This window comes from Vanellus vanellus (genome assembly GCF_965231255.1).
Source record: "Vanellus vanellus genome assembly, chromosome: Z".
In the NCBI taxonomy this organism is placed as follows: Eukaryota; Metazoa; Chordata; class Aves; order Charadriiformes; family Charadriidae; genus Vanellus; species Vanellus vanellus.
In genome coordinates, this window is record NC_138908.1 from 64,960,056 (window position 1) to 64,983,665 (window position 23,610).

The following is a 23,610-nucleotide window of genomic DNA, read 5'->3' on the forward strand; positions in this document are numbered from 1 at the left end:
CTTTGCTATTTGAATGCTCTTTTAATGCACTACCAGTCACAACTTCTGCTGTTCTCCAGATTGGATGGTAGAAGACCTATCTTTCTTTAGATTTTTAAATTCTATTTCTAGATTTTTATATATCTAGGTGTTTTTTTTCTCTAGAAGAAAATTGCTTGTTTTCTTCCTCTCTCCTAAACAACTTAAGGAATCTTCATGTGACTTGAAATAAATAATAGTTAATTACTTGTTCTTTTGCCCAAGCCTTACTGGTCCGACAGATTATCCTGAAAATGCCCCACAGTTTAAGCCCATAATAATTTTGACTGGATACCTACATGAGTATTCAGAGTTTTGACAGTTTACTGCTACTCTGCAGTCTGTCTTTGTCCATGTGGTATGCAGCTTGCTAGGAAGATACACTCTGTTCTACATACTGCAGAAAAAGGATGCTTCTACAGGTGTGCACTTACCAGTATATTTTTCAGTTAATGAGCAATCATTGTGACTTTTTTCATAATTTGGAATTGAAAGCATTTGTATTATTGCTGAGAATGCAGTTACCAATTAGGAGAATTCTCTGTGGGTAACTTGAACTTTATTATTAGTGTTTCTCCAGATAGAAGAAGATACATGTCCATACTACAAAAGTTGTTAGTGACTGGCATTTTTTTAGCAATCAGACTGCGCAAACATTTTAATGATCTTTGATAACCGAGTCTTGTATCAGTTTTGGAGGGTTGTTATGAAAAAACTTGTTCTGGCATTATGGGTACTGAAGCTTGTCCGTGGATAAGTGGGGAGACTTTTTTTCCCTGTAAAACCAAGATATGATTAGTTCTTATGAATAACAGATTCAATTAAGAATACTTAAAAATGTAGAAAATAAAAAAAACCCTGAAATATTGAATTTTTCAAGTCAAATACCTCTTTGATTTTTTTCCTGTTTTTAATTCTGCCAAAAACCTCAAAAGAGTAAGAAGTGATTTGCAAAAAAATGATACAATTTCTGATCTATTGTCATTTAAAAAATTCCAAAACATTGGCAGTAAAATTTTTCTGGTTTGCAGCAAGATGTAATTTTCATAGTCTGGAATTCATGTAACCTTGCTAGTTACGCATTCAAGAATGATGAATCTTACGAGCTCTTTTAGTAATGGCTTTAGGTTCTGTATAGGACTAACTGGAGTGTCAAATCATGGCCTTAGTCTGTGAAGAAGGAATAATACTCTGATCGTGTAACTAAAGTATATTTTCATGTGTTTTAGTGTTTAGGTTCTTTCCAAAGTTGAGATGTAGTTCTTAAATGACTTACAGTTGATATGTTTTGGTGTTTTAAGAGCATGTTTTCCTACATGATTTTTGTGGGAAGACTTCTAGACATACACAGAGTAACACTGATGCCAGGGAAATGTAAGAGTCTGTGTAATAGTTTAGCCGTACAAGCAAATTACCACAAAGTACCAGCAGGATAGTATGAGTTAGCTTAGTCCTGTTTTGTCACACACTAAGCTGACTCAGCTAATCTTTGTCAATAAGCTTACAGTTACGCAGTTATGATCTTGAAGGAAAAGGTGCGTTAATGTCAGAACTAGAAGGATAGAAACTGCCAGAATTCATTATTTCTTTCCCATATGGCCACTTACAAATCTTTGTTATAAAATCAGCTTTGTACTGAGTTGCTGAAGGGATGATATTTCATGACTATCCAATGCTGCTGTTGGAGTCAAATCTCTGTTGTAGGTGTTTGTAATATCAAGTTAGAGCATCAGGTGTTCATTATTAAACATACCATTATAAACAGTTTACTTATTTCTGGACATTTTGTTCAGGTTGTGTTTTGAAAACTGTGGAACTTGGTACTTTATAGCCCTGATCACATTCAGCTTCCATGATTCAGCTTCCATCACATTCAGCATGATTCTTTTCCAGACCTTTTAAGCTGGCTCTTTGAATAGCACTGAGATTGCATTTGGATGGTCTTCAAGCTGCTTCAGCCAGACCCATGGCAAATCTCTCATTTATTACTCTCAGCAGCTTGACAAAGGGAGTGCTAAGTGATTGGATAAATAGGGAGGAAGAGGTACAGGAAGTTCCTTAGCTTGCACATTAATTTAGCTTTAATGAAAAGGGTTTACTTGTATTGTAATTTTAGGACAGTTAGTCCTGCTTAAAAATTGCAAGGTCATAAGTAATGCAGACAAATATTCATTGTCTACCCTATGAGCTCTTTCAACCACCTGCCAAAGTGGAGTGAAATACATTATGCAATTCTGAACAATACATTTGGAAATACTAAAGAACAAGAAATTGTACTCCAAACACTAGCAAAACCAAGGAATTTTTCAGATGTGTGAAATGCAATCTGTTAAGCCATGGAAGTGTTTATGGGTCTTTGACCAAGATTAATTTTAAAGTTATTCCGTCTTAGTGGTATTTTGGCTAAGATTGGTAATTATATAGTGGTTAAAAAAATTATCAGCAAACAATAGCAATAGTAAGAGGGTTAGTTGATCAGGAGAATTATGATGTTTTGCAGTTCTATTTTTGGTTATGTTAAGAGTCAACTAAATGGATTGTTTGGCAATCCAAAAAACTTTGTTCCTGTACATGACTCTTTAAAAATGGGATTTAAGTACTATGGTGCTATGCTATGGGTAGTAACTTCACTGAAATGCATGATTCTTCTTTGTAGTCTTTGCAATGCTGAGTTTTCTGAGTTTTCTCTCTTTCCCTCCATTACTGGAAGGAAACTCTACTTCTGCACGTTCTTTTAAGTATTTCTAGAACTTAAATGCATTTATTCATCTTATTATTTTTACATTTTTAACTCATAATTTTAATTTTTTTTTACTTTTTTTGCTTCAGGCTTTTATAAGTTCTTCCAAGCAAAAATGGGAATTTGGTTAAAGTATTCATATTTGTAAATGACTTGTATTTATTGAATAAAACTACACTTAACATTATAGAAACACTAAAGTAACTAGAACTCAACAAACTAAGAATCAGCCTATTTTGCACAACAGAAATCACAGCTAATACGTTGAGAAAAAAAATCAAATACTGGTATTTTGTGCATGTTATCCAACCTCTTTCCAAGCATCCTTAGTTTCTTAAACTTCTATATTGATCCTTATTTCTGTATAATTTGGGTGGAAGTTAGATGTTCCGATTCACTAACTTTACATAGATCAAAGTAATGAGATAATTTTGTGATTTTTAAGACAGTGAAATTCTCCCTATTTTTCAGCCACAATGGAGAGAAATATTTTATTGGATGTTAACTTTCTTGTTTGCAGATCTTACGATACTTAGTTATAATGGTTTAACTACATTAATTGCCCAAACTTACTGAGCTGGAATAAGTAAGGCATACTTTTTTTTTTTTCAGCTTGAACTTCTTGGATTTCTTACAGTTAGTGTTTTAGGCAGTTGTGTTGGCATTGCAGAGGAGAACGAGTTTTTACAGGGCAATGTCAGGTGCTTAAAATTTAACAGTCAACTAATTGGGGAATGTGGTTCAAGAGGTTTCATGTGTAGTAAGATGTAGGACTGTTCCAACCAGAGTGGCATGGGGAGGGAGACTTTTTTTCCTGTTTTCTATGTTGATAAAATATTTAGACTACAATAACTCTGGCTGTAATTAAGCTTCCATTTTGAGTATGTAATTTACTTTTCTTTTCAATTAATATTCTGAGGAGCTGTATTAAAATATCATTTTCATTATTCCATGATTATTAAGTAAACATTTTGAAGATTTTCAGATAAAACCTTCTTAGAATCTATGGGGTTCAGGTTGGAAGGGACCTCTGGAGGTCTTCAGTCCTCCTCTAAGCAGGGTGAGCTATGAGATCAAACCAGGATGCACAAGGCTTTATCCAATCAAGTCTCGCAAAAAACATCTGGGTAACCCGCTTTACTGCTTGACTGCCCTCATGGAGGGAAGGTTCTCTGTATAGCCAGTCAAAATTTCTGCTCAGCATTTAAAATTTTATAAGACTTGGGGGAATAATTATTTTAATAGTCTCATGCTAGTATTCAGTATGTGGTAAAAATAAAAAAAACATAAGTTCAGGTCACTTATAATACAGTGGAGTAGTCTGTTGATTAAAAAAAAACAAAGGGAATTATTCTTTCATAAAATTTGTAGATGAAACCAAACTAGTTTCGGAAATACAACTGCAAGTGTTGTTGGTTTTATGTTTTGGTTTTGTTGTTTTTGTTTGTTTGTTTGTTTGTTTTTAAAGTGGGTGAATGTTTAGTGGGCTTAAGAAAAGCACTGAAGAGGAATTTATTTTCCTGCTTCAAGATAGGTTAGCTTTGAAAGACTAGTTTACAAAATTAAGACTCGAATAGTGTATGGAAGGTTAAAACTAAGGAATCAGTGAGGAATTTCTTGTGACAATCAAGCAGTTTTAATATGGAATTAATAGCTTAGTTTAAAGAGTTCATACACAGGGAAAGGAATCTGACAGGTGCATCCCTTTGCAAGACGGATTGCTGTTGCTGCAGCCCATTTTCTTTCCCAGCTAGCACTGACTCTTCTGTGGTTCTTTATTGGCAGAAACACTAAAATAAATGGCAGCTGCTCCACTCTTGCATTCTTTGAGGTATGGGGAACTAAGTGTGTGTGTGTGCAGATAGTCTGGGTAGACGCTGTTGACTAATTTCAACTTGTATACAATAATGTGGTTTGTGAAGAGCCGCTATTGTAAAGTAAGTTACTATGCTCATGGTATTCAGCCAGTCATTCACAACAGTTAGTTGGTCTTGTCGCTAAAATGATTTGTAAAAAATAAGCTAGGCAGAAAATGATAATGTATGCCAGACAGAACTTTTCGTCTTGAACAGAGCAAATACTTCTTCATGCTGTGTATTATGTGGAGAAGAAGATGAAACAAAGTTTTATGTGCAGTTCTGGGTTGGATGCGTGGGTTCCGTTTTTTTGATACAGACAGACTTCAGAGATCAGTCTGAGGTGCAAGTATTCCATTTGCCAGCACGTTTTTTAAAAAAAAGAAAACCAAATTACGTTCCTTTTGGTCTTAACATGACAGGACCTTTGTGCTCTCTTTGTGTGGACAAGACCTCAGTCCTGTTACTTTTCTTGTAGACTTACTGTCTCTTCACTCCTTTTACACTTACCTTTGTTTCAACAGTCGTTTTTTCTGCTGCCATTTCATTCTGTCACTCTGTGCATCTATCTTCCTCTCAGTTCAGAGGCAGTCTACAAAATTTGTTAGCCTCAAAATATGTTAGCTGTAGAACACAGCAGCAGCCTGTTTGATGGAATTATCACTTCATTGGCTTTGTATCGTTCTTTAAACACTGGCAGTCAAGTTAGCTGCCGTCATTTCTTGAAGAGGAGAAATCCTTTATTGTAATTTATTGTGATACACACTTGTAGAAACAAACACTAAACTTGTAAAATAGGTTGTTTTGGGTTTGCAGTTAAAACAAAAATTCCTTTTGATACTAATCAGAGTTAATAATAATTTCAGTGGGGTAATTGTCCTTTTTGACCTTAAAAAGCAGTCAGCAAATAGATTTTATTCTATTGACTGAAGAATCTTTTAATTACCATGTTCAGCTACTGAAATTTAGCCCTCTATATAAATACAACTCTGTGATTACCTTAATACTTTGTGATTGTTTAATTGGGCCCAAGCACAGGGCATTTTGTTCTCATCATGTTCAGGAAAAATAAGTTGTAAGAGTACATGCTTAAGAGTTTCAATCCTTTTCTCAGAAATTTTGTAAAAATATCGACCAGAAATAACAGAAAAAATCACTGTTGCTCTTTCCTATTTTGATTCTATTATTTGATAGTACTGTGATTTTACTGAAAGATTTGGACTACATGTAGAGTATATGTTGTTAATCCAGCAAATTAAGTATTAGCAATTATTGGGAAAAGAATAAAGAACCGTATTAGGCCATTGAGTAAACTGGCTATGATACGCCTATATCTTGAACTGTTTGTGTCATTCTGGCCGTCTTATCTCAGAAGGTTTTAGGAGAATTGGAAATGAGAAACAAGGATTGACAAAAAGCCATGGGAGTTCCTTTACAAGAAATGCCTAGGTTTCTGACTCTCTTACTTGGAGGATTCAAATTTTGGAAAAGTCAAATCTGGGAGGATATTACAGTGATCTACAGAGTTAGAGATTGTATGGAGGGCATAAATAAGGAACAGTCATTCATTGCGTCTTTCAGTACAAGAGCTAGAAGCTGCTTAGTAAACTTAGCAGAGGAAAGGCTCTAAACAAGGAGAAGGGAGGCAGCCCTTTATGCAAGAGTTAGCTGATGTTGAAACTCCTTGGCTAGTCACTTTATGGAAGCTGGACATATGCATAGGTTGAAAGGTTGGCTGGGCAATTTCACAGAAGAAAAAAACATCGAGAGTTGCTAAATATGCAGAAGCATATCTGTCGTAAAATCTGAGCTGAAAATTGTTGAAGTTGAGAGAGTAATGGGGTAATTGCCATTTTACGCTTGCGCTGGTGTTATTCTTTCTTGGGCATTCTCTCAGATCATCGTGACGGCAGGGTACTGGAATAGTGGAATCTTTGCTATAGCCCATGTTGCAGTTCCTGTGTTCTTATTTCTGTACCAGGTGTGGTCTGTCATCCTAATGACCTGCTGCTCTTTACAACCTACCTCAAGTACCAAGCCTTTTATCCCACATACAGTGTGAGTAAGGGCAGATAAAGTAGACATTTTGTTTGTAAAGATGTGTGTGATCTTCTGAGAGACTTTTAAACTAATCATTTACAATATTCAGCAAGTCAGAAAAGGAAGAAAGGCCATATCCACAGCAAAACTTATAAATATATTTGCAGTATGTTATTGCTATAATTTATCTGATTTATTTCTGTACAACAGAACTAAAACTTGGTTAGTAATCATAGCTGCTAGCTGGTTTCCCTCCTGCCAAAGGTCTAGACTAGTGGCTTCCTATAAATGGTTTAGCATAATATTTTCTGCTGTGTGGCAGGATGCCCCCAACCACGCCTATGTAATTAGTTTTGCTAGTCTTCCTTTTTCCCAGACTTTGTTGCATTAGCACACTCTAAAAAGCATTGCCCTACAAGCTGCTGGAGCTTCTCTGAGTGAACGTGCTTTGAACAAAGGCTTTATGTATTAATTGCCAGACTTTTTCCAAATGCACTGATATAGAAAAATTATTAGCAGTGTACTTGGAGTAGATATGCAGAAATTTCTGTTCTGTTCTCTAGGCCAGCTTTAGCTAATCACATCCATGTAACTCCATCTAAATTTTGGCTCAGTACTGAGAATGCTATAAAAATATGGAATCACTTTTGAGTAACAGAATACAGCAAGTATTACCTATGTTCTACTGATAGTGCAAATGCTAAATTTCTCAATTGTCTCTGAATGTTAATGAAGTCACAATTGTCACTCAGGTAGGTAGGTCTACATTTCTGATGAACTAGCATAAACATTTTTACTGTGGATCAGGAGCTATCCCATGGAAAGAAAATTAGCTATGCCACAGAGAAGTTATGAAACACTCCATGTAGTTCTGCTAGATTTAAATTCCCTGATTATTTTTATAGGTTCACAGTCTTCAGCTTGCAAGTTTTGTACCTTACTAACATATTTAATTTTCATATTTCTACAATTTTGAAATCTACATATGGTTTAGCCAGGTAAAGGATTTTTGAAAGATGCCTGGTTGAGGAGTCTCAGTGTTCAAGGGGACTTAAAGCCTAGCTTGAACTAGAATGAACATGTTCTGAAGAAGACAGGTGGATTCATCTAAGATTGGGCTACAACTGCTAGAAGGCCTGGAGCTCGTTCCGTATGATGGGTTATGCTATTTGCACTGCTATCAGTAACGTGATTCCAATATACTGAAGACTCAGTCAAACCTCTTTAGCTAGTTTGGGTGCTGATGTTAAATGCAGAAGCACAGAACTTGATGCGGGGTGTAAAAATGGGAAGAAGAAAGATAGATTTTTGGTAGCTATGCTAGGCTGATGCTGCTATGACTGCCGTGTGGTTATCACTCAAAATTATGTTTATAATAGGATAGCTTATTTGTATAAGCTAGTTGACAATAGCTTGAGCCATCAGTCAGTCTTTGGTAATCTTCAAGCTGCGGGGAGAAAACTCAGCTGGATCTTACGTTCACTGAGGATCACAAAAGAAAATACACGGAGGAGGGAGGAATGAGTTAGAGTAGCAAGCCTGTACATGTTGGATACAGAACAGGAAAGAGGAAGAGATAGCTTCTTATGATGGACAAATCAAGGCAGAGCAGAGACTGAAGTGACATTGCTAGTCCAGGGCCTGCAAGGGACAGGCTTTGGAACCACAAGTGTCTGAGTGTTTCTTCAGTGCTAGAGTTTGCTTATAAAGCTGTCTTTAGAGTAATTCTAGAGTCTACATTATCAACTAAAATAGTCTAATGAGTTTGTACAGCATTCATTTGCCTTTATGATATTGCGGTTGAGCTGATACTTTCTTGCCCTGTAGTCATGTATGGTCTACAGAAAGGTTCTGATTAGAAGGAGAATGAGGGGACGGGAAGTATTCTATCTTTTCGACAGTTTCAAATTATGTTAACAGTACGTGAGTGGACAGCAAGGAATTACCTTTATTTTCATGCTACTTAGTTTTAATGCACTTAATAGTACTTTCATAGGAGCAAAGATCACTCTGTGATGTGTCGTATCTGAACCAGTCAGCAGTATTGATGCTGTTTGAGTCATTTTTTTATACTAGCAGAATACTGATATTGCTTGTTTAAGTTTCTGTAGGTGTCTGTCTTGGATACTTAACTATACTGTGATCTAACAGTTTGTAGCACTTGTTATTCTGTACTTTCCGTTACTTTATTCTCTTCTTATTGCTGTAGCTGGTAAGGACACGTTTCTGGATGAGGATCATAACGTACATTAGAAAAGGAAGCTTTCAGTCTGGATGGCTGTAAAAGAAACCCTGAAAATGCCAAATATGTACATAAATAGAGATAGTTTTAGAAAGCAGAAGATGACTAAAAAGCCTCAATGTATTATTTCCTCAAAACAACAAGATTTTAAAGGTAGTCCTCTGATTTTTGGTGTGATAACTTTTTATCAGTTATTTGAAATGGTGTATCATGTCCTAGGGTATGTCTCAAGCTGAGAATTGTCTCAGGATCTTCATTTTGTCTGTAGAACTATTTTTGCTTACAAACTTATCTATTTTCACGTAATTAGTATCTTTTGCAAGAGCTCTGCTATATGTTTGAATGACACATCAACACAGTGTTGAACAAAAAAAACCTCTTGAAGTATTTTTCATGAACTTAATTGAAAGTTTTTTTAGACACTCTTAGGGGTGGAATTTGCATTGAGTGAATCTCTTATTAAACCATAATCTCAAAATCGGCTTTGTACATCTGTCCTACGTACACTGATAATACTACTGATTATGGTAGATTTGCAACTGCTATTCTAATGTTCCATTGCCAAAATGGATGAAGACAAATGACAGCATTAAAAAAATTGTTTCAGAATAGGGTTTATTTTTACTGTTCTGACTGCTTTTGCAGTTTAGAAAAAGTGGTATGGAAGTGTTTCACCTACAGTGCAATTATTTAAAATATTTCTTTTGATATAAGTCAGGAGAATTAGGACTTATAACAGTAGTAGTTTTTCTTGTTGTAACTCTTGTTGTAACTCAGAATTTCATTTATCCACCCAAGCTAAGTATAAGAAGAAAGCCCAACGGAGCCAAAATTCGGTTGTCTATGGCAGTTTTAAAGACATGGAAAACTAATAATAGAGAAAGCTATTTCTGTTGAGTGATGTGTAACATGTATATTATGCTTTTCCTTCCTTGGTTTAAATAGCTCTTTTTGGTTTGAGGTTTTTGAGGAAGAAACCAAATAAGACGTGTACTTTATTTTAAGGCAGAATGCTGTTGCGGTGTACCACTTTCTGTAAGGCTAAGGATGTGCTGTAGTAAAGCTTTTAGAAAGACATCAAAAAGTATTGTGTTATAAAGAGTATTGCTGTTTGTAACCTATGCAAATCTAATGAACAACCAAATTATCTTAAAAGCGTTGAACTGTTGAAGAATTATGATACACAGCTTTTTATAAAAACTGACAAAAAATCAGTATTTGTTTTTTAACTATTGTTCCACACAATTTTCTAGCATTAGAGACAATATCTGCACTTGCAAAATAACCACTTTTTAATCATAGCCAAGTATATATATGCAAAAGAATATGGTGAAACTACAAGCTACTTGCTGTTTTCTTCTTTTTTTTTTTTTTTCCCCCATAATTTAGAAATAGGAGTTGGAATAGCTTGAGGTTTCTGATCCCTTTAAGGAGAGTCTTGAGATTTCATTTTGATTCAGCAGTAGTTCAGTTTATAGTTCTAGGTGTTGGGACTAAGTTAAACTAATTTTTTAAAGTAGGGATTTTTTTTGTCTGGTCTTTTGACACTTATTCAGATAGGAAACATACATGATTGGGTGCATTGATAAATCATGTTGCATAGTATGAAGAATAAAAAGTAAAAATATTGAATTCTAATGAACCTGTTATGTTAATCATTGAGTGTATGAAAAGGACAGTCCTTATTTGAATAGCTTATTGTCGAGACCTACAATAACAAAAAGCAAGTGTCAAAAAATATAATTTGGTTTGAAACAAATAAAAAATATAATCTTCCTTTCAGAGGTAATGTATTTAGAAATGTTCCCAAAAAATGAACTCTTAATTATTTGTAATAGTTTGCTGTTTCCTCATCGTCAGGACAGAACCAGCTTTATTTTGTTTTCTGACAACCTTTTCAATCAGGTTAATTGGCAAATCCTGTAGTATTATATATATGAAGTACATTTTCAGCTGTCTCAAGGTTATGAAGAGATTTATGTCTGGTATACCTATTTGTTGGGTTTGTCTAGCCTGAATTTTCATATTCTTTTTATCTTTATATTCCAGCCATCTTGGTATGTTTTTCCTCAGCAATTTGCTGTGATTGTATTTTTTGTTTCCTAAACTCTGTTCCATTAAGAAATAGTCCTTCACAAGCCTCAATTTTTTCTGTCAATATCTATCTCAAATATTACTCAGGCATATTGGTAGCTTTCAGGTAATTTTAGAGTAGGTTTATGTGCTTGTAAGTAAATAGCTTGTGTTTCATACTGGCTTTGAGCAGTTTGCATTTCCAGTAAGAATTTTCATGCTTTATTCATTTATCATACTTAAAGAAAATATGTGCTGTGGGTTGTTCTTGTTGATTAGTTAAATTCTTTAAAGTGTATCCAATGCGAGTATTCATATATGTTTCCAATCCTGTTACAGGTATATTTCTGTCTCAGTGTTAACTTGATGCAGACAGTCCTTTCTGGCACAGTGAGCATTTCCAGTAGCACACAGCTAGTAATAACTGCTTTATAGGGTCTCTTTTCCTTTAGTGGACCATTTGACATAATCAGGCTGGTGAAAAGGGCAATGTTATCCTTGAATGTATAAATACACATTAACATGCAAGAAGAAGTAATTAATTTTGCCTTTGTATCTACTACTGTTAATACCACTGTTAGATCAAGTTTTTTAATTGTTAATACACATGCTTTGGAAAGCTTAAAAAGCCCTACAGCTCAAAGGAAGGTGGCAGAAAGGCCGCAGTGTAGTGGTGCACCGCTGACAAAGTCCAATTTATTAATCTGATTTAAAATAAAATAATAAAAAAATATTTCAGCTTGAAAGAGATCTCTGCCAGAACAGAGGCACAAGTTTGCTGATAAAGGCATAACAACATCCCTTAGATAGACACTGAAATAATTACTTTTTTAAGATTGAAGAAGAATTAACTAAGTGCTAAAGACATTATAAGAAAAATCAATTAAATACTCTTCAGTCTCTGCCTCTGAAGTTCCCTAAGCCACAAAGCTGGGGGCTTTTACCAGAGAAAGTATCAGTCTGTGCTGTCCTGTTATCCGTGCAGGCACTCATGAGTGACTGCTGTGGAGGGAAAGGCAGATGAAGTAGATAACCTAGTACAGGTGTTCTCAAATTATGTTGAAAACAACAATGTGAGATTGCCTAGCTTTTGAGGAACAGCTTTTCCTTTTTTACTTAAGTGGAACTGGCTTTCTTCTTAAACATCCAGTTCATCTAAGGATATATGCCTTTAATTTGGTTTTTTTGTTTGTTTTTTTTTTTTTTCCCATTAGCATTGGGTATTAAAAAACATTAGAAGACCAATACTTCCTGTGTATTGCACAGACTTCCTTATATTCAGTTCTAAACGACATTTTAAAGAATTCGAGCAAGTTTGGGTTTTCTCACTAAATAAGCCTGAGCTCTGTCTGCTTTATTTGAGGAATAATTTCACATGAACTTCAAATGGATTAGGTTCAGGCTCTGTCCTAAATGTAGAAATAAGAAGTTTGCTTCCTTAAATGTGTAAAAGGCAGGAAATACTCAGTAAAAATCTTTCTTTCACTCTGCATCTGTTTCACCTTAAAGCTTTGTGACATATAAAGCAAGAGTGGCATGGCTGAGTCAAGACCTGCTGGTCAAACTAAAGGGCAAGAAGGGAATGCATGGGCAGTGGAAGCAGGGACAGGTATCCTGGGAAGACTACAGGGATGCTGCCCAATTGTGTAGGTTGGGGTCAGGAAGGCCAAGCAGCAGCTGGAGCTGAATGTGGCAAGGGACACAAAGAATAATAAGAAGGGCTTCTACAGGTACATTAGCCAGAAAGCGTACCCCCCTGATAAGCAAGACTGGCAAACTGGTAACAATGGACGAGGAGAAGGCTCAGGTACTTAACATCTTTTTTGCGTCAGTCTTCGCTGGCAAACTCTCTTCTCACACCTCTCAAGTGGATGGACTGCAAGGCAGGCACTGGGGGAGCAAATTCCCTCCCACTGCATCTCAGAGTCCTGAGGGTGTTGGCTGATGCCAAGCCACTCTCCATGGTATTCAAAAAGTCATTGCAGTCAGGTGAAGACTCTGGTGACTGGAAAAGGGGAAACCTTGCACACGTTTTTGAAAAGGGTAGAAAGGAGGACCCTGGGAACTACCAACCTGTCAGCCTCACCTCTGTGCCTGGGAAGATCATGGAACAGATCCTCCTAGAAGCTATGCTGAGGCACATGGAGGACAGGAAGGAGATTCAAGACGGCTGTCGTGGCTTCACCAGGGGCAAGTCCTGCCTGACCAACTTAGTGGTCTTCTATGATAGACTGACTACTTAGTGGACAAGGGAAGAGCTATGGATGTCATCTTTCTGGATTTCTGAAAGGCTTTTGACATGGTCCCTTACAGCATCCTTGTCTCTAAATTCAAGAGATGTGGATTTGATGGATGGACTGTTCAGTGGGTGAGGAATTGGCTGGATGGTCGCATCCAGAGCATAGCAGTCAACAGCTCAGATGGAGGTTGGTGATGAGTGGTGTTCCTCAGGGGTCCAGTACTGTTCAATATCTTCATCAGTGACACAGACAGTGGGATCGAGTGCACCCTCAGCAAGTTTGCAGACAACACCAAGCTGAGTGGTGCGGTTGACACACCTGAGGGAAGGGATGCCACCCAGAGGTAGCTGGACAGGCTCAAGAAGTAGTGGGCCTGTGTGAGCCTCATGAGGTTCAACAAGCCCAAGTGCAGGGTCCTGCACCTTGGTTGCACTGGGCAACCCCAGTACCAATACAGGCTGGGGGATGAAGGGATTGAGAGCAGCCCTGCCGAGGACTTGGTGGTACTGGTGGATGAAAAGCTGGACATGAGCCAGCAGTATGGGCTTGCAGCCCAGAAAGCTGGCTGTATCCTGGGTTGCATCAAAAGTGTGGCCAGCAGGTTGAGGGAGGTGATTCTGCGCCACTGCTCCGCTCTGGTGTGACCCCACCTGGAGTACTGCATCCAGCTCTGGAGTCCTCAACACAGGAAAGACATGGACCTGTTGGATCAGGTCCAGAGGGGGGCCACAAAAATGATCAGCGCGATGGAACACCTCTCCTAAGAGGACAGGCTGAGAGAGTTGGGGTTGTTCATCCTGGAGAAGAGAAGGCTCTGGAGAGACCTTATTGTAGCCTTTCAATACTTAAAGGGGGCTTATAAGAAAGATGGAGACAGACTTTGTAGCAGGACTTATTGCAATAGGACAAGAGGATAATGGTTTTAAATTAAAAGAGGGTAGATGTAGACTAGATATAAGGAAGAAATGTTTACGATGAGGGTGGTGAGACACTGGCACAGGTTGCCCAGAGAGCTGGTAGATGCCCCATGCCTGGAAACGTTCAAGGTCAGGTTGGATGGGGCTTTGAGCAATGCGATCTAGTTGAAGATGTCCCTGCTCATTGCAGGGGGGGTGGACTGGTTGACCTGTATTGGGTTTCTGTGGCAAGGTTTGGGTAGTTGAGGGGCTACAGGGGTAGCTTCTGTGAGAAGATGCTAGAAGCTTCCCCTATGTCTGGTAGAGCCAATGCCAGTCAGCTCCAAGGCAGACCTGTTGCTGGCCAAGGGGCCAGCAATTTGGCCAATCGATGATGGTGGTAGCACCTCTGTGATAATATATTTAAGATGGGGGGAAAAATGAATGGTGCAATTGCATCCATAGAGAGGAGTGAGAATATGTGAGAGAAACAACCCTGCGGACACCATGGTCAGTGAAGAAGGAGGAGGAGGAATTGCTCCAGGTGCTGGAGCAGAGATTTCCCTGCAGCCCATGGTGAAGACCGTGGTGGGGCAGGCTGTCCCTGTGCAGCCCATAGAGGTTAACAGTGGAGCAGATATCTGCCCGCAGCCACGCCACAGCAGGTGGATGGCCTGAAGGAGGCTGTGACCCTGTGGAGAGCGCATGCTGCAGCAGACTCCCGACAAGACCTGTGGACCCCTGGGGAGAAGAGTTGGAGTAGGTTTGCTGGCAGGACTTGTGACCCTGTGGGAAGGACCCATGCTGGAGCAGTTGTGAGGAACTGCAGCCTGTGGGGAGGAGTCACGTTGGAGAAGCTTGTGGAGGACTGTCTCCCATGGGGGGGACCTCACGCTGGAGTAGGGGAAGTGTGAGAAGTCTGGCGGGGGAGGAGGTAGAGAAAATTGGGAGTGAAGTTGAACCTGGGAAGAAGGGAAGGGTTGGGGAAGGTGTTTTAAGATTTAGGTTTTATATCTCATTAACCTATTTGATTTGATTGGTAATAAATTAAATTAATTATCCCCAAGATGAGTCTGTTTTGCCCGGGACAGTAATTGCTGGGTGATCTCCCTGTCCTTATCTCGACCCATGATCCTTTCATTACATTCTCTCTCCACTGTCCAGCTGAGGAGGGGAGTCGCAGAGCGGCTTGGTGGGCACCTGGTGTCCAGCCGGGGTCAACCTACCACAGTCCCTTCCAACACAAACTATTCTATGTTTCTATGATTCTATGAAAACCTGATTATATTCCAACACATTTTGTGTAAGAATGCTGATTTGATTACCTCCCCCTCTCCAAACAGCAAATGGAAAATCTGTGAGATCTTTATGTACATATGGGATGGCAGAGTTTGAACCGTCTTGATGAGATCAGTGATTATTCACATTTGAATTCAAAATTAGAGCTTAATCCCGCAAACTGCTCTTTACTCAGTACCTTTAAAAATCACAGGATTTCCATGTGGTCACAGCAGTCTACATGCATAGAGAGTTTACTGGATTTATTCCAAATTTTAAGCTTTGTTATTTTGTCCATGGATTTGGCTTACAGACAGACTTTAACTCTTTTAGCACTGAAAGGTATATGTCTCGTGATCAGACTCCTACATGGTAACAGCCCTTAGGTTATTTTTAACGGGAACATCTGGTGGCGTGAAGTTAGTAACTATTTGAGTTACAAATTAAAGCATAAAGATAGTATCTTTTCCTCTTTGTTTTCACTCACCATTCAAAAGAATAGAAATTATTCTGAAACATACTGCAAAGAAATCAGTATAAATCCTTGAAAATCAAAGGCATTGTAGGAGTGTTCTTGTATCACTAGCCATATCATAGAGTTGCATATTGAAAATATGAAGGTGTAATTAATGAATTGACTGCTGCGTGACTACTGCTATTATTATTAGCTATGCTACAGAAAACATTTTAATTCCTTTTTCAGCTCCAGGTACTTACATGTTAACTACACAAAAGCTTGTTGAGTTTCTGTATTTGAAGGATTGTATCTAAAATGATGAAAATTCTCCTTTAAAAGACATTATTTAGCTTTTCGCAAAAATGTTTTTCGTTTTGGTTTGTTATAGTATACTCTTTAGACATATGTAATCATTGGAAGATAATGAGAAGGAAACTATAATGGCAGTTCCTAGATTTTTTTAATATAGTTGTTGGTGTAATAATTGAGAGTTACAGTTTTTAATTAGAATCAAAGTTGGGATAGTAGGAGTTTTAATTAGCATTGTTGAGTTGATAAGTGTGAGACTGTAAGAGGATTCCAATTACATTCAAGAAGTAAGTGTTTTGAATCAGTAGCAGTCTATAGACATGCTGCTGTAACTTCGTAACAGCATGGTAGTCTGCTTTATGGAGCCAGTGATTACAAAGATCCACATTAACCATTTTTTTCTTACTGGCAGGTGTCCCACTGGCCTGAGGCCAGCGGCTGTGAGTGTACTGCAGCTTGCGGTTTACACCAGAGTGTAGAAAATGCCGACACCAGCTGGCTGCACATAATTAAGCTGATTGCGGTCTGACAACTTGAACTATGATACAGATATGTGATAGATATACAAAATATCTTACAAATTTGATTCTCTGACATGTTCTCTCTACTTTTTTTCTCCTTAACAGATATGATATCTGCACTTACAAAAACAAGCCTTGTGGAACACTGGGTAAGATTGTAAAGAGTAATTTCAGCTTGTATTTGCTGTTTCCTTGCTTTATATTCAGCTATTGATTTATTAACTGATTAGATCTTCTTAAGTTTATGCTTCCAAGATTTGGCAGTTTTATAAACAATAAAAGGTAACCTAGGTGGGTTTCAGCTTTGATACATTGCTGGAAGTTTAAATTAAGTGAGCTGCTGCTGTGTATTTCTTCTCTGGCCACTGTAGTTCTGGTAAAACCTAGCAGATGTCTCAAACCTACTTCTTACAGAAGAGAACTTGCTGTTTGTTTCTGTTTAACCTGTCTTCATGATCTAGTTAAAAAAAATACAAGTAAAAGACCTTAGGAAAGTTAAAAACCAAACCAACCAGCCAGACAAAAAGTCTTACAAAAGAAACAGGCTTTGAGGTTTGCAGTGTTGCTCTCTTGTACGCAGGGAGTATAGCTTCAGATTCTTCCTTTCACAGACTTAGAGAAAAATACCACAGTGATATAAATTACAGTAACACTGAAACTCTTTAAAGCAGTGCTTTGACAATGCAGAAGCACACCTAGTAACCTTAGGTGCAGGATGGAGAGCTATTGTTCTCTCCATACTTAAATTTGTCAACAAAAGTTATTTACTATAGTATAGCTATTACATTTAATAGTTCTTCAATATATGAAAGAAACAATACTGAAAGATTAATGTAACATTTTTTTTTCAATTTGCATCCTTTCTTAAGCTTTCTTCTGAGAAGTAATTAAAGATACAATTCTAATTTGGCTAGTTCAGATTATTAATACTTTTCTTAATCAGAGCTCATAATTGTATTTGCTTTGTCTTTCCCTGTGTTACTGTATGCTTTGATAGCCTTAACTCATGTTAATTTTTCTACAAGTCCTGCTAAAGTCAGCACGACGCTTCTGGCACAGGGATGTATTTTACATGGGGAAGGGTACCAGAATTTTGCCTGCTGTAAATATAAACAGTACCTGCAGCATGTTTTAGTAAAAGGCAAATGATGATGGTGAATTTCTAAATGTAACTGGTGTTCTTTGACATCTGTGTAGAGGAGACAAAACCGAAGAGAGTGTCTATATTGATGTCATAGAATTGTCTTTGCAAGTGTTAAAAGAAGAAAGTTTTAAAGCGTTTGCATTCACACACAAGCTATTTGATATTTTTACGTGATATTTTTAACACAGATCATTAGTATACTGGTTCTTACTGTATCAGACTTTGGCATAAAGGCAAATTCTGCTTCACTTGAATCCAGCATAACAGAGGATAGACTTTGGCAAATGTTTTATTAAACAAAAGGCTTGATTTTTTTAAAATTTAAATAAAAATCACATATGGTATCAGTTCCAACTCAGTCTTATAGGACTTTTGGCAACACAACCATGACAATTTATTTGCATTATAGGCATTGAATTGGAGAAGAGACAAGGCCCTGTGGCCCTCTTTTGCAAGGCATTTAATATGCTTCAGTCCCACTGACCTCCAGTAACTAAAGTTAAGCATACTTTTAAGGAATCTGTGAACAAAAGTCTCAGAGAGGTCTCAAAAGGTCAAAAGAAACCTGAATCATTGGTATTCTAGGAAGAAAGAGAAGTAAAGGATTTCTCGTGGCATAGACATCTCTCTCCTATTCCAGTTTCTTAAACCAGGGAATCTTTCATAGAATCTCTTAGAAAAGATAGATCTCAGGTGTCTGCCGCACATCTGTGGCTCCTGTGAAGGACAACTCCTTTTTTAAATCTATGCCGTAGACTGAGTTCTTGATTTGATCTCTGTGACTTTCTGCAGGCGTGGTGTGGAGTTACTTTAATCTGGTCCTGTAAGTCACTGAAGCAAGTTCTCAGTTATAAGATCTGAAGATAAAGATGACTTAATCACTCAAATGTGGTGGACTTTGCAGGGGAACATGCCATTTGGTATACAAGTATTACCATATTGTATTCAGAATGTCATACTCAATTAGGATAGTGTAGGTGAACTGTAATTACTGTATTTTCTATAGGTTCCACACTGCCAAAAATATACAGATTTTTCTCCATAGATGGTCTTTTTTTCTTCTGAAGTTTTATCCTGTTCTCAGCAAGTGTGTCTACAAAGATGATTTGTTTATAGCACTAGTACTGTTGTGATGCAAATTCTACTGATACACATTGTCACCTTTTGCCCCTGCCAGTTTGGTTATCAGAGTAGTTTTGGTGTGTGCAAACTAGATTTGTTTTGGAGAAAACTAAGTCAGGACACGCTCCCCAAATGCTCCACATATACTTACAGGAGAGATTAGGGCCTAAACCACTGCATGAGCTGTATTCTCATGATATCCTGTAACATTTTTTTCCCTTTAGAAAGCTTTGAACCACGCCTGATGAATATGTTCAGCCTACAGGATTGAACTAGTCCAAAGTAGAATGTCCAACCCACCTACAAAGAGATGTGAGGAGCCTCAATATCAGTGCTTCACTCTGCTGATCCGTTAGCAAATTGCTTGCTAATGTAGACACAGTCAAGAAGCATTTCTCATCTTGCTACTTGCTTACTGTTAGGCCAAACAGAATAATTTGAAGTGCCTGCTCATACAAAGAGTATGACTTCTCTCTTCCCCCCTCCCTGCCCCATTCTCCCCAACCCCCAACCAAAGTTACACTTTTTCCAGTCATTTTTTTGTTATAGTGTAGTTAACTGAGAAGGTAATTTCCTTAAGGAAAGGATTACTGCTTCTTTCAGATAAGAAACTCTTGGGAGGAATACATTAAATAAATCTGATGTTTAGAACTTCTCTAGTGGCACTAAATTATTACTGCAGTATGTTGTGTGATAATCTGTTGCTGAAGAATGTGTAAGGTACGGAAGAGCCATATTCTGTAAATGCCAGTGGCTTTCTCTCTCTAAAGAAAGTTTTTAAAAGTGCTTGTAATAAGGTTTTAATTCCAGAAGATGATGGGTGATAAATGGAAAAGACTTCCATGGTTAAATGAATGCTTGTTACTATCATGTCTCCTCTCTCTTCATTGATGCATTCAGTTTTGTTTTTTTAATTTTTTTAACGTACCATGTGAGGCTTTTGATAGCTAAAAAAGTTGCTTGTATGTTTTTATGAACCCACTAAACTTAAACAGGTTTCTTTAGAAAAATAATGTGGATACATTTTGCTTTCTTCAGGCTCAAGAATGTTAAAATAGAAATGCTTTCTTGAATTCCCTCTCCTGGCTCAAGTTACTAGGTGGTCCCAAGTTACCAGAAGTAAAATTTATAAATCTAACCCCTAGTCTAGACATTTTCCAGCACTGACTGCAGTTCAAAAAATATTAATGTCTAGCCGGCAAAGTGAAATTCCCCCCAGTGATTTTGCAAATGACTAGAAAGTTAACCTTTTGCCAACTGCTCCTTCTGTGCATAGAGGTTATTAAAAAGAATCCAGGCATTTATAACTAGGGCTTTTAAGACTGAAACACCTTGGCATGACCCTTTGTGTCTCCTTCTGTTTATTCAGGCTTGGCCTCTGTGGCTGGAATGTGTGAGCCTGAAAGGAGCTGCAGCATTAATGAAGACATTGGCCTAGGTTCAGCTTTTACCATTGCACATGAGATTGGTCACAAGTGAGTGAGTTAAAAAAAAAAAAAGAATACTTCTTAATGCATCACCTTTTTAATATTAGCTTAATAATAGATTTTTTTTTTTTCCTGCATGGCTGTACCACCTCTATTCTGGTGCTCCATGTTTTTGTATGTAGTATTCATGAGTGGCAGTGCATTTCGTTTAATATGTATTACGAAGGGCTTTAAATTTAGAACTGAAGACTCACTGTTTACCCTTTGATTTCAGATTGCCGTTAGATCTGTGCATTTGAGATTTGGCTCACAACGTTCCTACTCTGTTTCATATTTTTAAATATTTGGGTTTAAAAATTTTCTTCTTTTTCCGCCTTTTACTTTTGTCTACCTTTCTGTATGAAACAAAAGTGGTTAAAAGGTAATTTTTTCCTTTTTGCTATTTTGTCTTAGATATAATTCAAACTATTTTCATTAAAACATTGATTCTATTGTCAATCTTCATAGACTTTTAGTCATTTTTCACACAAGCATGAAATAGATAAAACACTTATAGAGCAGTCATAGCATCACTTGTTACATTTTAAGCATCAGCATATCATTTTAAAGAACATGACGTTATGAAACTGATAAAATCTGAGTAGAGTTTGGTCTGGAAATATTTCAGGTCTTCCTTCAAAAGACATCATTGTTAGTACACTGTGATGACTAAAAAGACTAGGCAGCTTCTACTGTCAAGAGGTTTCCTTCTTTGTTTACATGGGTTGACCAACACTGGGTTATAGATGACATGTTTTTCCAGTCATTAGCTGATGCAACTGCTAAAAGTTCTAATGCAGACTGAAATGGAAGCTATCAATCTGCTGATCAAAAAAAGGAGTTGGAAGTAAACAGTTATTTCCAGCCCACCTATCACGTGAGATGATCACTGGGCAACTATGATCTCATTTATATTATGTCTGAAAAATTGCTGTAGTTGCACTGAAGTTGATGAATTTTAGAATCCAAAAGCAATTGTATAAAATCTGAACAAAAGTAATTTAAACCACATGTAATTCTTCTCATCTTCATTTCCTTCCTTCTTTTCCTTCACTTGCATGAGTTGAAAAAGGTAAAGGAAGATATATTTCCACTGTTGAAGAAAGAGCTTTTCCAAATCACTCATAGTTCTGAAATTCTTGTTAATAACATCTCTTATAGTAATAGGTGACCTTGCTGTGAATTTGTTACGTCCTTAAGAAGAAGAACAATCTTCCAATGCCACGTCTTCATTCTAATCCGTATGTCATGCAACTACATATTTTATGCAGGTTATTCCACAGATACACGAAAAGAGTTTAAATATATGCAGCTATTTTATCATGCACAGCAGGCATGATGACAAGAATTGATTTGAAGAGCTTAGACTTTGGTTAGAATCCTAGAAAAACAATATAGTGATAGAATATATCCTCTGATCACAGGAATGTTTTTAACCATCTGTGTTTTCTACATTCCATATCTTTTGGCTTCTTATACATAAGGTCTTTTAAAATTCTGATATCTTGGCTCTTTAAAGCTTTCACTTCTGTAGCTGTAGCTACTTTCACTGTAGCTGGCATGACATATCAAATGCTGGTTTCAAAAGAAAGTAGAAATCATATTCCTTTAGCTTTTATCCAGTGCACAGTGATTAAAGAAAGTTGCACTGCAAGCTTGTTGTTAAAAATGAACATGCCATGTAGATACCTTCCTTCAGTAAAAGCTGGGAAGAATATGCGTGCAAAAAATCCTCAAGGCTTATAATATTTTGTGCTATGCACGAATCAGTTCCCATTCACCCACGCTCTGACTGAATGCTGCTATGACTAAATCAAGGAAGTTGTTATTTCCTCTCAACTTCTTTCTAGTACCTACTAGACGGTACTTGCATATGTGAGTAAAAGAATCATTTTGGGGAGCCTTGTAAACTTTTTTCTTTGGCTGTACTGTGGTGATTGCTTTTCTCTTCAGACATACATGGGAAGTAGGAAATTGGCTTCATTGTCAAATGAAAAATAGAAGCATTTAAGGGACATGTCTGCACTGAATATATAACATACAACAAAAATGCACTCAATTAAATTAGGATGGGAGGTTTGCACTTTGAAAGATTATGGTTTTATTAATTATATAGTTGCTGTGAAATACTGAGGTTTTAAAAAAATTTTGAACTGAGGAGTAAAATTCTCTTGTGACTAAAAGAGAATGGTAATGGTAATACATATATTTTGATAGATTATCCACAGTTTCTCCAAAATTGGATTTGTAAGATTCCCTGATGGAAGTATGGCTCTGCTTATTGTCAGTTTCTAGTAGTTAGAGTGATGAGAAGTCATTGGATCATTCAATCTGACTTTGTGTATATCATAGTATATTAAATTCAACTCATTTAACCTTGTATTGATCCAAGTAACTTCCATTTTGTTGAAGAATATTAACCAAAAAAGCACTTAGTCTTGAAGACTTAAGGAGACTGAGAGTTTGAATGTGATTATTGTAGTCAGTCGTATTTTCTCTTAAATATTTATGAGTATTTTTAAAAATATTCTTTTGTCTTCCATTCCTTACCACTTGTAGTTTTTATATGTGTATAGTCCAGTTTTGGTCCAGATAAGCTGTGTGCAGTTGAGACTCATAACCAGCTGTTTTTATTGACGATGACCATATACTGTGATTAACTCTGTTTCTTTCTTGAGGGCATAACGAATGGTGGTAGACTTAACAGGTTTATGTTTGTTTCTCCCTATGCATGGTTCTGAGAACAGCCTTGTATTACTCTTAATACTTCTGTGAGTCAGATAAAATTCAGAGTGGGCCTTTAGCCTTCAGAATAGTGTCTCATGATGCTTGACATACAGAATGCTTACTTTCCTACCATTATATATTTCACACTGAAGAAATGCTTAAGATTTCTGGTAAGCAAAAATCACAACCAGTGATTTCTCCTGGCAGAAGTGAGAGTTGAATGTGTATCCCCTGCATTATCAAGCAAAGTTTGACTTTTTCTTCTTAGTGAGGAAACTATTTGCAGGCTTGAATATGCTCTTATGCTCAGACAAGAGTTAAGATTTAAGATCCAGTCCCATTTTTTTTCCTTACCAGCTGAGTTAGGTGGCTTTCCACTCTATGCTTTTTCATTTGGATACTTTCTAAAATGCCTAGCTTGCCCCATGCATGCTCTACAAGATGCTTAGTTGAACTGATAAGGAATTCCAGTTTCCATTGA

The 23,610-nt window shown here is 37.2% G+C and overlaps 1 protein-coding gene across 1 annotated transcript in view; it reads left to right on the forward strand.

The window, feature by feature from the left end:
- Positions 1 to 23,610, forward strand: part of ADAMTS6 (ADAM metallopeptidase with thrombospondin type 1 motif 6) — a gene marked incomplete at both ends in the record, with an annotated part of 155,581 nt that overhangs the window by 37,849 nt on the left and 94,122 nt on the right. Inside the window, 2 exons of the mRNA XM_082497197.1 lie at positions 16,776 to 16,819; positions 20,306 to 20,411. Coding sequence (XP_082353323.1) covers positions 16,776 to 16,819; positions 20,306 to 20,411 — 150 coding nt within the window. The remainder of the gene's footprint in view (positions 1 to 16,775; positions 16,820 to 20,305; positions 20,412 to 23,610) is intronic.